The 16525-nt window shown below is 40.6% G+C and overlaps 1 protein-coding gene across 9 annotated transcripts in view; it reads right to left on the reverse strand.

Annotated features, from left to right (window-relative positions):
* The window catches only part of BIRC6 (baculoviral IAP repeat containing 6), a 164587-nt gene that overhangs the window by 46951 nt on the left and 101111 nt on the right, over positions 1 to 16525 (reverse strand). For 8 of the 9 annotated variants that reach the window (XM_075267485.1, XM_075267484.1, XM_075267481.1 and 5 more), the window contains exons 61-65: positions 13324 to 13520; positions 12875 to 13175; positions 11801 to 12018; positions 8679 to 8843; positions 5373 to 5538 (exon numbers count right to left, since the gene is read on the reverse strand). In XM_075267485.1, coding sequence (XP_075123586.1) covers positions 5373 to 5538; positions 8679 to 8843; positions 11801 to 12018; positions 12875 to 13175; positions 13324 to 13520 — 1047 coding nt within the window. The remainder of the gene's footprint in view (positions 1 to 5372; positions 5539 to 8678; positions 8844 to 11800; positions 12019 to 12874; positions 13176 to 13323; positions 13521 to 16525) is intronic. The other variant, XM_075267478.1, reaches the window with a different exon arrangement.

The raw sequence follows: 16525 nt of genomic DNA on the forward strand, positions 1-16525 counted from the left end.
ATTTCTGGGAAACATGGTCACGTCTGCTATCACGGCAGCAGCAGCAGAAGTGAAGAAGCAAGAGGAGAAAGAAGAGAAAGAGGAGTCCATCTTAGCCATGCTGGGGATTATAGGAACTGTGCTCAATCTTTTTGTCATTGTCTTTGTGTACATCTACACCACCCTCTGATGGACTCTCTCCCTACGCCGGAAGCTTGACCAAGGAGGGTGACACCTCGGTGACTAACTTAAAAAAAAAATGGCAGGGGATAAGATACAAAGACTAAACTCCCCAGACCTTCCAATACATTCCAGTGCTAAGTGCCTAGGTGGACCATGGGCAATGGAGCGCATTTGCCAATGTAGATAGGAGTACGACACCAAGATGAGCAGAGATCACTCATGTACAGAGGTGCGACTGTGCATCAACTTTACAGAAGCCCATGAGTGCCGTGTTACTGCCATAATCCTCAAGATACAGGAAATATTTGTACAGATGTGTCCATCTTATGGCATCTCACTCACTCAACAGGAAAAACAAAAAAAAACATTCAACGTCTTCTTAAACGCCATGTAAAACTCTTCTAATATATGCTTTCATACAGGCACAACCATGGCTGGATTATATTTTGCTGCATTTCATTTTCTCCATGAATAGATTATTTTCTAAAGCACCTTACTAAAAAGTTGTAACCACTTTGCTTTATTTATTACCATCGAGAACATGGCGAGGAGGCCCGAGCAAGCCATCAATATGTCAGCATACAATGTGAGGCCATGGTAGGCAACATGCAAGCCATTAAGAGTATGGGATTATTCATGAGAAATACTGTATGCTGGTATTACTACTGAATGTGAGAGGAACTATGGATGGCATCGAAACGAGACACCACCCAGGGCCTAGCTTTCTGCACAGGTGTAAATTTAGCAAAGTGTGTATCCAGCCCAATATCTCCCTCCATTCATCTAACAGATGCTTCAGCCATTGTAAGTGTCACATATAGCTCTGACACTACTGAAGGAATAGTCATCGAAATTGTAACCAAGTACCAATTCTAACAAAGCACCAGTTTCACTAACATGGACCATTGTTTGACATGCTTTGGGTGGATGTCACTTACTAACAGGTCAAGTATTTTGATAAACAGCAGGCTTTCCAGTTTGGTGTGACTATACTTTTAATGTCTATGTGCCATATTGTCAGATTATTTTTTATTCTACAGAACGTATTAATGTGATTACTTGTTCGGCGAAGCTGGTGCTTTACAGGAGTCACCTATGGACCCCACATGCACTAGAGAAGATTCTCCGCTAGCCGGGCAGTCAAGCCCCCCACCCTGCCATAGCTTTGGTTATCTCCGATACACTACTGTACACTCCATACTAAAAGCCATGTATTAAATTATTACAGCAAGACCATGGTAAATGTAAGAACAGGTCAAAAAAAATAAAAAAAAAATCAGGTTCTTTTATGGAAAACTCTTTACAATAGTTTAGTCTATTCACATAACCCTAAATGGGAATGCCAAACTGACCAACTAAACAGAGAGGTCCTGTATTATAGGCCTTCAATAACAGTAGGTACAAGGACCCACCACAACTACCCAAGAGACATAGATCTTGTTTTCATGGATATCCAGAATAACTTACCACAGGCTGGGAGAGTTTGAGAAATACTAAGACCTAGAATTTACCAACTTAAGGCCAGAGGTGCACATTACACCAAAGTACGTGTGTTGTGGATAGGAGCATAAGGGCAGAATGGAGAACATGACTTGATATGGTCTATCAACCAATAGGATAAAGAGCTACTTGTACCCCTCAGGTCTCATCATCCTTAAACAGGCTATAAAATATACCATATATGCATTGCTTAGACTTTTGTAATGAAAAGGAGATTTGTACATTTCAATTTTTGATCAAATTCAACATTAAAATATTTTCAAAATCGACACTAAGTGCCCAAGTATCCACCTTACATAGAAGCAATAATGCGTGAAACCTGAAAAGATGCATTCATGTAACGTATGGAGCATTCCCAATGGCTGGAAGGACACCCACAAACCACATTTTTACAAAAGGATTTAGCCCATGATATTCTAGGATTTTCTTAGGCAATATAAAAAAAATAAATAAAATACCTATACACTATATGTATGTCAACCAGTCACTTGTAACTGGGGTCATACCGGAACATAAAAAGGTCTTGAAACATATGAAACCTTGGCTCCATAACTAGACCAAATGAAAGTCATATCTTAACACACTAAGCTCATCACTTCTGCCATGCACATACATTGAAACCTTTTTCAGAAGGCCGCCCAAAACTGCATTGGAATCTGGTCCATCTAGAAGGTAGCCATTTAAAGTACAGCCAGTACGCCAAATATATAGTCGGTCACAAGAAACCTGATGTAATATAGAGGGGTGGCTTTCTAATAGAGGTGGATTCACTAAAATACTCTTTACATGATCAAAATGTAATACTCTTGAATAAAAAAAAAAAGCCCAAAAACACTATGGTGGTGGGAGTGATGGTTGAGACATTTGTGCATGGTACTCGAATGGTCTAAATCTGCGCCAATCCTCCATTGGATAACATCTGATGTCAGGCATACAGTAATGGCGTGGTTCTTGAGCTGAGGATAGATCCTTTAAGCTCTTGTGCCTTCTTGAACTTTAGGCCTGTGAACCCTATGGATCGCGCTTCTAATAACAGGCACTTAAAGTTCGGGATTACAAACCAGTCCACGGAAAAAAACTAAAGTTTACGTTTCCCCAAAAATTCCACAGACATTATAAATACGTATAACCTGCTCCATCAGGGATGATAGATCTCACAGTCAAGTGTAAGGAGGTTTGCAGCTGAATAAAGTAACCTGGATACCAGAGGAACGTGGAAGAAGATATAATATCCAATACATATTCCGAAAAGTCATAATCATCTCAGCAAATCTAATGGTAAACTACTCCCGGGGTCTTAAACAAGTGCTACAAGAATAGTGTCAGGTTCCACATCTGAAGGATCTAATGTAACAAGACTTCACAATTAAGACTTACATAGGTCCAGAGGTATAACATTGAGACTTATTTTGTCTAACTTACAAAATTTTTTAAAAAAGGCCATTTAAAAAACGTTACTTGTAAGGTCAATATTCAGGCAGTTTGACAGTGAAAGTCTGAATTGACAACCCTCTGACAGAGAAACGTGCCAAGAAGTTGTCACTTCCCTTCCTATAGCGAGTGTCAAACGCACGTTACGCAACTGGTGGACACAATAAGAACAGACGGCCAAGGGTTCAATGTATCACGTGGTACAAAAGGGGAAAAGAAAAACTAGGATGAATTCAGCAAAAAACTGGTTTGGTCACCGAATTCTTCATTTAACTTATGACCACCAGTGTTACAGTGACGCTTCCTATCAATAGTGACCGGCAAACTAACCTTTGACTAATGCAATGATGGGTCAGAATTTTTTTTTTTTTTTTTAAATATAAGAACCGCAAAGTTTAAGGCCGTACCAATAAAATTATTCTTATTTTATTACCCCTTTAACAAATGGAAATGAAAAAGCCTATGAAAACTGATGAAGTAAAAAATGTATTGTTTATGATCTTAATAAAATAATCATCTGAAGTCAATGGTGATGAGCATTTGTAAGAGAGTCTTAGGTAAGGTGAAGCGGGAGCGTTGTAACATGCCGAACAAGTCATTGTCCGGTAATGGGTGCCCATAAGCATTTTATGGGAGATTCTGCACAAGGTGAATGATGGGCCATATATGTGGATGAGGTGGACGGTACTTCAGTGATTAAGGAGTGGGCAAGATAGGACATAAAAAATTGTAAAGGCAGTGATCTATGATGGATTAATGATAATTAACCGCTGGGTCACATTAAAAGGAACACTAAATAGAAAATGCTAAAAAAAAAAGTGAAACTATTCCAGCACTTCAGCCATTAATCTACTTGGTTTCTTTGACCTCACTTATTTTGCAATTAAAACCCAGAGAATCTTCTGAGTGTCTCATGAGACTAGATATTTCTTGTGTCTGTAAGACAACTGGCTGGTGCAGAAGGATCTCTGCAGGGCCCAGTCAGCAGAACAAAATGACTGAGTAAGGTCCTTTTAGCCAAACTCTACCCCTCAGGAGATCTCTAGCTAAAGATGGAGAAGATAAGAGGATTTTCACTAAGAATTTGTACAAGGATTCAACAACATGCAAGAAACACTGCACACAAACATTGAAAGGCAAGATTATCTGCTGCTTACTTATGTGGCTGAATTTATAGGCTTAGTATTCCTTTAATAGGAAATCATGAACTGGGGTAAAAGTAAAACTGGGGAGAATTTACTAATACCCTTTGCAAGTTTGCTGGCATAGTTGTGGCTCATCTTCGTTCCACACAACACCTTTTACAAAAATGGGTGAAGTGCGGTGGAGACTAATGCAGGCCAGCGATGCCTTTGGTCTGATAAATTTACTATAACTTATGCCATAAAAACGTTCCACGATTTAGACCCAAAATCCTAAGTGTCAAAAGAAACCTGCATATGAAGCTAACTTGCTTAGTGTTCCAGGGGTGAGGTTGCGTGTGTCGTACCATCTCTTTTCCCCTGTAGACATTGCACATTAGAGTCTATCAAAACTTAGGTTAGACCACTTTCTCATGGTGCGTATTCTGCATCAGTATTTCTAAGTCAAAGTCACTACAACGGAAGGAAACCCTGGAAAGAGCCTTTATGTGCTTTGGACTTCCAGATTTTGGCTTATAAATACTAATTGAAAATACTGTGGTCAGTTTTTGGAGTCTTAGACGTCACAGAGGCCCCTTAGATAGGTATAACACATAAAGGGTTACATAATCCACCTGAGGGTGGGTTCACACCAGCGCCAAATCTCCGGTTTTCTGTCGGCAGAAGATGGAAACCTGCATTCAGTGTCCGCCGGTGAGCGCCCATGAACGTCTTCTGCTCTCTGTGTCCAGTTAAAAAAAACTTTCGCCGCAAAGTCCTGCATGTCTGACTGTGTCCAGTTAAAAAACACTAGTTTTGCTGCAGAGATCAGAAGACGCTCACGGGCAGACACTTTTCAAACCCATTCAAGTGATTGGGTTTGAAATCTGCCTGCCAGTTTCCGTCTCCTGTCCAGTTTCTTGGGCAGGAAACAGAAACCTGGAAAATGGAGATCGGGCGCTGGTGTGAACCCCGCCCTTACTAACACTGAAAACACTGCCACATGTGAATACGCCACAATAGTTATATTATTTGGGGTAAACAAGGTGGTTGAAATGACATGAATAAAATATGTAATCTGTGTTTGTTCAATTGATCTAGAAAATGATTAAAGTTTCAATTAACAAATCGCAACATGGTTACGTTAAAGCAAAGTACCTGAGTCATTCCGCAAGTATGACGACATAGCCGGTATAAGACAAGACTGACTTAGCAGCTCCAACAAGACAGATGGAAGCGCGTTGCTGTTCTGTCCTCGACTCTCACTGGCTGGCACTTCTCCATTAACTGCACACCCAGATGGATTTATATAGCTAGCAAGAACCTGTAAGAAGCAGAATACATATTCAGATTTGCAGAAAATAGGCTTTTAAAAATGCTAAAAAAAAAAAACCATTCCACAAGAGGAGAAATGAAAGAGTCAAAAGGACAGAAATAAAATATATTCCGCACCATGTACAGATATGGCTGAATGTTTCCACTACAGGTGCAAAGAGGACTATTGAGGAACAGATGAACATTTTCCTGATATTCCAATCGTGATCATCGGTGAAATGCCGGCCTGGTGAATTTTTAAAGACATTTGCCACATTGGTTCTGTGATAATGTCATATTCACCCACAGACATCGGCACGTTGTATGCAAAGGGAAAGTCAAACCCCACTTGGGCAAGGCTCTCTCCTAAGGAGCTACAAGAGTCCTCCAACCACACCTATGTACAAAGTTATTTCTCTCCTGATCAAAAAATTTCATGTGGAAATTAGTTTATTTTTTTAAGCCCAGAATCAGAGGAAAAGAAAGTTTGACAAGTCCTCTTAGCCTGTCATTTCCTGCTCTCAGATAGGTCAGATATGACTGACAGGACTCCTAGGAAAGACCGCAAGAGTCCGGCTTACCCCACCCCCACAGTGATTGACAGCATCTCCTGTACAGTGATTCTCTATCACTCTGTATACACAGAACCACAACATGACGTACAGCTTTAGCCATTTTGTGCCGTATATACAGGCATCACTACTGAAGTGGCACGCACTTTAAGCCATTACTGAATATAACATGCATTTCACAAAAGGCACCCTACACTCCAAGCAAAGGCTTTGCTCCGAAAAACACTACCTTTAAGCGGAGAAGCATTACACTGTTTTCATGGCAAAACAAATACGACTGTGCGCTAACATGTATGCCAGAAAGCTTAAAAAGCACATTAAAAAGGCCAAAGAAATGGCTACATCATGAGATTAATCTCTTTAACTCAATTATATGGATCTGTATGAAAGCAATCCAATCTTACAATCCGTTTCCAAATCCTCATACTGTATTTTAAAGAGATTAAAAGAATTTGTCAGGCATGAAGTTTATTGAATCGGCTTCTCCACAGACCACTGCTTTCCTTGGCTGCACTCAAGTGCAGGGTTAGGAGACTGCTACACAATGTAGTTCAGCAATAATATAGCCATTTTATACACACACCATCTATATAATTATTCTTGTGACAATCTACGGCACCCAATGGAGTTTGATACGATGTGATCGTAGCTTTATTCTGTCCAGAGGAGTTGTCACAGACCGCAAACGTTTCAAAGAACGTAGCACAAAACTGACACCATCATGGAACCCATTAAAAGTCAAAAGGAGTCTACTGTTCACAGTTTACGTGGCAGATCTAGCCGGGTTCCATTTATAGTAGTATTCAGTATTCAACTGCCCCATGAACGTTTATCCCCGAGTCTACAGCACTGGGATTAGGTGTGATCAAGGTCTCAACATACGCTCCATATGTGTACAGGTATTATTTATCATGGTTTTCACAAGATAAGAATAAAAACCAAAACTATTATTTTATTGCAAGACCAAAGGCTTGCAACATATTGTTTGCTTTATGTGAAGCAATTGGCAAACATTTATAATCTCCCTGTCCACAAATGTTATTCTTTCAGCCCTATACTGACTGCTTTTGACAATGTGGCTCTAACCAAAAGCTTCCACAAACTACCCAGCACAATGCATCTGTTCAGTCTTAAAAGGTGTAATCGGAGGTTAAAGGTTTGTGTGACCTACCCCCAGGATGGGCTATAAATACATCAGAGGTGGCCAGTCCCTGGACTACTCAGGTAGGTTCCAGCAGCACTGAAATGAATGAGCAGCACTGAACCAAACTGCAGTGAGGGTACGAGGCTACCATACGTGAGACTGAGCCGTCCACTTTCGGCCCTGTATTGTGCATAGGATGGGTGCTGAAGCAGCGCCACAAAGCTGATAAGTCCAGGAACAGGTTGGTGGTCCCCCTATGGATAGGCCATAAAAACCTTACTGTACCTCCCCTGGACCCAGTACAGGTGGTGGGTGACAGAAGGACACCGTCAGTGGTGAGCTCCATGCTGGAGAATAAATCCCACTCCATGTATGGGACCTTGATGGGACTTGGCAGCACTGTAAGTGACCGTCTGCTTCACCCCAAGTGTGAGAAGGAGCGCTATTGCAAGTCCTTTCTTCCAACCGCGATCAGGATGTATAATCTACATCAGACCAAGCGAAGATCACTCCGCACAGAAAGCTGAATGATAATGATTATGAAGTCTTCCTTTTTTCTTTCTTCTTCTGTTCCTTAGCTGCTATGGACTCCTAGTATATCTTCTCTTCTCAGCTTGTGTGTCTACTTCCGTATTATATTACTGTATTATCCTGTATTTGTATTACTATGCTGCTGTAACATACTGAAATTTTCCCACTGTGGGACTATTAAAGGATTATCTTTAAGGGGGCTAGATGGCAGTGAATTTTTTTTGTAATCTTTATTTAATCTAACCAAACTTCCTTTTAATAGACCATTGTGAATGGGAACTTTGCAACAACCTGTTTTCTAAGCGTTGTCTGTAGACATACTCAATGTAGTACATAGAGCAGAAGCATTTACCAAAGGGGTATGGTCACTTCAAATGACTAAACTTGGCAGCATATAGTGATATGAAACCGGAGATCTAAAGTACTAGTTGTCAAAGAATTAGAAGAGACACTACTTAAAAACAGAGTCGGGAATATGAGCTGAGCATGCAGCAATCCACGAACTATATAAAGTCACACTCCCGACTTTTTAACTAGCAATAGCTCTTATTCTTTTACATCTAGTGCTTTGATAGTGACAATATACGAAGAGAATTTCATTTTTCGAGGCAGTATAAGATTGAAGGTACCGCCATTTGACGGAACTAAACCCCCCGTGGTAAATGCTTCAGCTCTACAGATCTGTAACTGTGTACAGGCTTTCCTTAGTAACAGCTCAGTAGGTTTTCGATGAAAATGTTGCAGCCTGTTTTTGTTTTTTTTTTTAAATAAAAAAATAAAAAAATAGATTTCTCTGCATTTACATCCACTATCTATTGAGGCACTAAATATTCCATAGCCATTGTTATAGACAAACCCAGCGTCACAGTAACTACCAGCCTGACAAAGAGCAGTGATATTTACCAGTAACAAGCAGGTTACATGCTCCTCTTCCAGTCTCTGCTTTGTAAGGGCCTGCTCAACATCCCAGCCTGAAGCGGTGGATCCTGTACCAAATCCAGTACCCTTAGCCCAATAAAGTTGCTGTTCTTCACAAGTGCCACTGCTGTGTGTGCTAGAAACCTGTGGCTTAAACAAGAAGACAAAGATTAGAAAAATCTAAAACACTTCAACGGTAAGGATAGACTGCGTTTTTATGAAGTTTCTGAAGCCAGAAACAGGAGTGGATGGAAAATAAGTAGTAGCAGACATAATGCAGAGAGGATATGTATTACACCTGCATGCCAACCACCACTAAACTGAAAATCTCTGGTTTACTGGCACAATAGGACACGGGCTATTCATTAATGCTATTAAAAACTGCAAAACAAAAAAACCAAACATGACCACCCTCGTCCCAAAGAGTTATTAGGATAACTTCACGTGTTAGATGTGGCTACTAGCGCAGATTTGACTCTAGGAGTGCAGCCCCCCAGAATGCACCTCATCTATTGGTAGGCATAGGTCATGTGATAAATGAGGTGCACCCTTCACCGGCACAGGTAATATAACTAATGACCCTTCTTTTAGGACCGCCATATGACAGCCATCTGAAAATTAAACCGTCTGGCTGGCCTCACACTGTAGCACTCCTGACAGGGTTATACACTATAGTGACAGCTGCAGGCTATAAGACTCCATTACTGCATGTGTACAGGCTGTTTCGCATATACCCACATAAATAGTAATTAAACTGGGGCAGGTTCAATTTACCATATTTGCCCATCTGCAAGCGCTCCTGATCTTCTCGAATTGGTGACCATTGATCACGATTGATCTCTTCCCCCTTACCCGCTGCAGGCAAATCAGGTCCCGTCCCAATACACTTACAGACTAGTTGCATATCCACAAAGATCATCATCTCTACTACTGCACCAGTTTGTGGTCACAGAACTTTCTGCTCCTACTAAAGGCCCTTACATGATACTCTTATTGATATGGGAGGCATTTTGACCTGCCTGACTTCCTGATAAACTAAACTACAGTATGGAGAAACCTAAAATTTTAATTTTGCATATGTAACCTTTCTATACAAAAGAAGTCTAAAACAATTTGTGGAATTTACTCGTAGCATTTAATTCTCAATGTTGCAAAGCCAGCAACATACTGTTTAAATGGCAGAATATTTTATTCCAAAGCCCATATGGTATTTAAAGGGATTGGTGGGGATCATGGCGTCTTTGCCTAATCTCACAATACTGTGCCAGTTACAGAGCAGTGTTAATTTTTTTTTTACAAACCCTCTCCCTTTCAAAAAAAAAAAGTTAATGTGCAAACAGTACAAATTGGCATGGGGACTGCGAGACAGATGGGACTGCTGTGCACAGCCTTATTTTAACAGGACTGCTGATGCGCTTCTTTCTCTAGGATTACTTTACATTACAGCGTCCATTACTGCAGGTCTAAAGGGGTTAATTCCATTTTATTTACAAGCATTAATAAGACTGTAATAGACAATCAGTGGAGGGCTTTATACGTTTACGGTGCATACATCTTGAAACTTGGCTGCTACCCTCGCTGATTCTTCTTTTTGGCCCGCTTTAGAAAACCAGGAGGTTAAGCTAGCTCTATCAAATCGGAAATGGCTGCCAAAAATGAGCATGTGAGCCAAGACTGAATCATCTGTGTATAACCGACTCTGCTTCAGAAAATAAAGCACCTTGCTAGAGCGAGTACGTGTTGGCTGAAAGTGGAGTAGTTTGTCCAGGTCATAGTCAATTGAACGCTTATAAACGAAAGCTGTAAATTAGAACGGTGTTAAGTACATAGGACTGAAAGAAAATAACCCCACATATAAATAGGGCTTATTAAAGCCTCATTGTTTCCCACGTTTAATAAACCATAACAGTATAAAGGAGCCCTGCTGGGTGACAAAAAAAAAAAAAAAAAACTCGCAATACAGCACATTCTGGCCAGGTTTTGACTCTTCATGCAAGAAACCACCCTGATGCTGCAAACTGTTGAAAATGTATAGGTAGTTTCTGAAGAAGTACCAACTGGGTCACTAATACTTGCCACAGATCTGCAGAAACTCATGCTAAACTATATGCAGCATTGCCATGAATCCGCAGCAAATACAGCCCAAAACACACAGGAACGCTACAAAGATTGTCATTTTATATGCTGTTTGTCCAAACTACTCTGGAGTAAGCTGTACCAAATGAAAAAGCTCAAGGTCTTAGGACTAGTTCACACGGGATGGCGAATTTTGGTCCCGACTTGTGACACGGGAAGCAGCGTCTGAATAGGACCAAAAAGCGCCTGCCACGACTGTCGCGGCTTCCCGTTCTGGAGTAGGCCCAAATGAATGGATCTAGCCCGGGGGAGTGCAGTCACAAGGCGAACGTCGGGGCTGACTCAGCCAAGGAATCCACCTGAAGAAATGGCAGCTCGCTTCTTTTTTCCGTGAGCGGGAACATACGCGCCAGCACAGATGTAGAAGAAAAAAAGAAAAAAAAAAAACACACACACAACTGTCCAATATATCACATCTCATACCCATCCATACGATATGTGAAAATTGGCTCATTTGGTCAAGGTCCCACTTATAAGCCCAACATCAATAACCGGGTGATCGCTCTCATACATGGATGGATGCTTTGTCCCCTAAAAGAATTTTAAATGGGTTGTCTATTTTAAGGGCCAAATCTGTTACAGTTGACCTATCCTCAGTATTAGACATGAGCGAGTACTATGAGTAACACGCACCCATAGGAATGAATGGACGGCCGCTTCCATTCCTTCCTATGGGTGCGTGCTATTTGAAACGGCCGTTTTGAATAGTACTCGCTCATCTGTACTCAGTATAAGTCGTCATTACCAGATTGGTGGATCTGAAAAATGAATCTCACACAAGTCAACTGTTTCAGGTTGCCTTTGGCGCCAGAATCTATAGCAGAGCTCTGCTCCTATTCATTTGGTGCCCCAACAATTTGATTCTGATGATCTGTCCTGAGGATAGGTCAAATCAAAAATGACTTGGGGGATCAAAAACAACTTTACAAATTTGCATCTATAACGTCAGGGGGAGGGGGACATAAACCTACCTCTGTTTGACTGGAACTAGAGTTTGGTATCCTGGGAGCGTGGTGACTCAGAGCAGACAAGCAGGCAAGAATGAGATGTATAGCTCCTATTTCTAGTGCCATGCGTCTCAGGAGCACGCCATCATCTGTGGTTAGAGGCATTGTGCTGAATAAGGTGCGTAAAACATGGAAAGGTAGCGTTGGTAGAACATTTGCAGACGGGGACTGTAAAATATGACCTAAAGAGGGGGGAAAAAAACCAAGATCATGAGGGGAAAAAAAACAGTAATTGTGTACAAACTAATCTGATGGTTATAAATGCCAACACTGCACAAAAAGGGTATTGAAGGGAGTTCCTAAGAGGGTCCCAGTGATCACTCAATTCTATAGGACTGAGAGCATACTAGGATGAACATAGATGCTAATGCTTTAGTCACAAAGAGGATTTGAGGACTAGAATTCTTGTGAATTTCCCATTGGTCTTCTCACCAATTCCTTGGGCCCTTGCCAACTACTAGAACAGGACACCCAAGCTCTCTGTTCTTAAAACAAGACTCCAATAAGGATGAGTGTGAGTGGAGCAGCAGTCAAGTATTTATAAATGGGGAGCTTGGGACCTTAACTTAAATGCCTGATCACAAGGAATACTGGGATTAACACCTATCACAAATTTTATTGTTATTTCAAAACGCATTTATATAAAATGACAAATGACAGACAATTGATTCTACCCCCAACATCTCTAAAAACGACAGCGACAAATATAAAATGAAAGCCACAATGTTTAATGTACAAGTCATGAAAGAAGAGGTTAGAGGAGCGGCAAACAATCGCTCATAAGCGGTGCTTAAGAAATGCTATATTACACATTAAAACAGAACTATTTTCCACACATTCTGCCTACGGGCTTAATAACCTCAAAACTAAAGCAGGTCACCGGAAGGCAACGTGCAATTTTAAAACCATTGAAACCCCATAGTGCTTATATTAGCATAGAGAATTGTTCAGATATTAAATCAGGAATGTATTAACTTCTGTCTAAACACTCATTACCAGGCGGCTTTACAGCGCGCTGATCTAAGCGCTGATACTTACTTCCTTCCCCGTCATCTGTCACTCCCAGGACCAGACGGAGTAGGCACTGTGCATGCTTCCTCTCCTTTAGCAGAACTTCAGCATACCCAGGGAGGCGAAGAAAGAGTCCAAATGCAGCGAGAGAGTGAGCGGGGATGGGAGACATGGTCTGCACGGCAGACTTGATAGGAGGGGGCTCTGCAGCGATGGTTTCTGGGGCTTCATAGACCAGTTCCCCTGACTGCTCAATGGTAACCCATTCAAATTGATCGCTGTCCTTTGGTTTTTCTTGTGTTGTTGAGGTAACCACAGGGGCACTGACCTGCAGAGAAGAGAAAAAAAAGGTGATAAATTCTCTTTAGGAATTTCATTATAGTTATGGGTTTTATTTCTTCAACTCATGGGTGTAGGCAAGAGCGTTCGCCATAATTCTCTAATCTAGTGCAATTATTTGTAGAGCCAAGTCTTACTTGCTGAATGACGTCCGGATAAAGCATGGGAAGACGCTCAGCAATGAGGGCCAATCCACCCATACCCGCAAACACCTGTAAAGGTGACTGGATAGGACAGGTTTCCAGGAAAGACTCATCTAAAACAGATTCCATGCATTCGTCTCCTGGGCTCAGCACTTCATCTTCTGGGCAGGCACCAAGCAGATCTCCGTGTTCTTTTGTAAAATAGACAAATGCCAAAAGTTACTGATAAATGGCCATATTAATTTGCAATAAACAAAATACATTGGCGACATTAAAAAGACTTTCATATCTATACGCACAAGCAAATGAAGATGGAATATATACACATCAAGGGAACTTTCTGTACAGACGGAGGGATCCTAAACATCGACATGTGAAACTGTAGTAAATTTAGGTCAATGAAACCTCCTGCAAGGTGGTAACACAGCCAAGGGCACATTTACTTATTATGCTTATTTTTATAGCGCCATCATATTCCACAGTGCTTTACAGACATTGACAGTTACCGTCCCATATAGGGCTCACAATCTATATTCCCCATCAGTAAGTCTTTGGGGTGTGGGAGGAAACCAGAGTATCCGGGGGAAACCCATGCAAACACGGGAAGAACATACAAACTCCTTGCAGATGTGGTCCTTGGCAGGATCTGAACCCAGGACTCCAGCGCTGCAAGGCTGCAGTGCTAACCACTGAGCCATCGTGCTGCCCTACATAATAGTTTGTCATATTTCAGAAAAGTCAGTCGATTTCAGATTTACTAATAGGATTTAATACCTAAAAAGTGTTAACTTAGACAAGACTGTCTCATAGTGATCGCACTGGCTCAGGCTAGATGATGAATCTGATGTATAGCTACATTGGGGGCTAAGAAGTGGGAAAAATGGCAGCAATCCAACAATTAGAAAAAGTGTGGGTACATTGGTGTCCAGTTATCATTTATACCTGCCATGTGCCCTTGCTGGATAAGGGGGTCTAAGCCATAACAAATGGGGTGCCTAGCCTGTAGGTTTTTTTGGCACAAATCTGGAGCAGATCTGCACATTTCGCTCTGTAAAATAGATTGTGATTTTAGTATTTTTTTCTTAAATCTGATGCAGGTTGTGGAGCACAGTATACTCATTTACCATAGACGGCTTCTGCATTTGTGGGCATATCCCTTGGCAACCAATCAAGACAAACAAAGTCATCACTAAGATGGTTAGAGAAAATCTTTAAAACTCTGCAGAATTGCTATCTATATTTGCAAAAATATTTAAAATGTTAATGTCTACAAATCTAGATAAGATTGTGTCCATAGGAGTAACCCTTTAACCAATACCTCCCAATGTTCAATATTTGTTTGCCTTTGAAAGGAATTGTATATCATTCACAGCTATACTTTTTACCAAGTAAAATAAGATACTAATGCTTATTCTACTGTAAAAGTTGACGTTCTGTTTCTATACAAATATCTATCATTTTGATTTTCTGTATGACTAAGGGCAGCCATTAAGTCTTGGCTGCTATCTGAACAGCAGATCAGAGATCTACTTTACAGCAGCCACATGGTCCATAGATTAGTTATTGACTTCTACGGGAGTGTTCTTCTGACATGTGAAGAGGTCACTTAATAATGGTGGTTGGGGTGGTGGGGCTGTGACCAACACCTATTATCAAAGAGGCAGGTCCTGTGACATGTGATTCCAGTGTTTAATAAAGGTGCTACCTAGCCTAAAAAAACCCAAACCACACCGTTTTTTTTTTTTACAATAAGTGTAAAAAAAAAATAAAAAAATCCCATGCAATTCCTTGCTGAAGCTCTCCAGAATTTAGACATTGAGATTGATTAACTATCCCAAGGTTAGGTAAACAGATTGGTGGGGTTCCGAAATTCAGCACCCCCACTGATCAGCTGATATCAGTAAGAGATGAGCGAGTACTATTCAAAACGACCATTTCGAATAGCACGCACCCATAGAAATGAATGGAAGTGGCCTTTGCCGGCGGCCGGCCCCTTAAATCCCTGCATGCCAGCTACGTTCATTCAATCCTATGGGTGCGTGCTATTCGAAATTGAAGTTTCGAATAGTACTCGCTCATCTCTAATTCAGTAACAATATAGTGAAAAGAGCTGTAAACAGATTACTATATACACTGCATGCTGTTAACACAGATTCTATTCATTTAAATGGAAGCGGAGCTGGAGTAACTCTCTACATCCATTACACAGTATACAAGACTGGGTTCTTTCATGGTGTATGTGGATGTGAACAGTCATATTGATGATCATTTCCTTAGGTAAAAGCTTCATAGGCTAAAGACTAGAGATCCCTGTTGATTAAAATGGGAGAGAAATAGGAAATCACTGCACAAAACAAAAAACAAAAAAAAAAAATTGTATAATTTTGCTTTACAGAAATCTACAATCTGTAAAAAACAAGATTGCCCTTTTTATTTAAGCATATAAAAGCAGAAATTGTGCAAACTAAACCATGACTTAAACAATAGCCTCTGGATGTAAGTGTAATTCCCGGTTACTATAATAACAGTACTCAATGTGTTACTCGCGAACAGAAAGCCCTCCAAGCTACCTCTGTTCCCAATTAGAAGCAAAAAGATAAGACATTTTATAATTAAACTTTCCATTTTTAGATTGACGAGGACATAGATCAGTAAACATATGTATTCTTTGTAATGACTCCAGATGATTTCATACAAATCGGCAGAGTCATATTAAAGAGCCCACTTCCTCAATTTTTATTTTAGTCAGTGGTCTATTTCATTTTTTTTTCCCCATGTGAGTGGGGGGCCTCTCCCACATATCCCGGGATTGCTAACAATTTTCAGTAACTATTGGACAGGGGAAAAAATGGAAATCATACAAGAGATGAATTTATGTTTTAAAGGGATTGTAAGATTAGGAAACAAACACCAAGTTTTCCATAGAACAGCATATTGTCTGTCTATGGGATGAATGGCATTGAACTGACATACTACAGTGTCAATTATTTATAACATATCTATCTGTTAGTGGTGGTCAGACCTCATTCTCCTGACAACTGCTATAAGAATCTGAGGTGTGGCTTAGATAAAGATTTCTCAAATTTGTGGGACTTTTGAAGATGGCGGTCCAGTCTTCAAGACATTATGCACTTAGGATAACCATTTTAAAAGGCATGTCCTTAATGTCTGTAAATATCATGTCTGTATCCTAATG

This window comes from Leptodactylus fuscus, chromosome 3, assembly GCF_031893055.1.
Source record: "Leptodactylus fuscus isolate aLepFus1 chromosome 3, aLepFus1.hap2, whole genome shotgun sequence".
Taxonomy (NCBI): Eukaryota; Metazoa; Chordata; class Amphibia; order Anura; family Leptodactylidae; genus Leptodactylus; species Leptodactylus fuscus.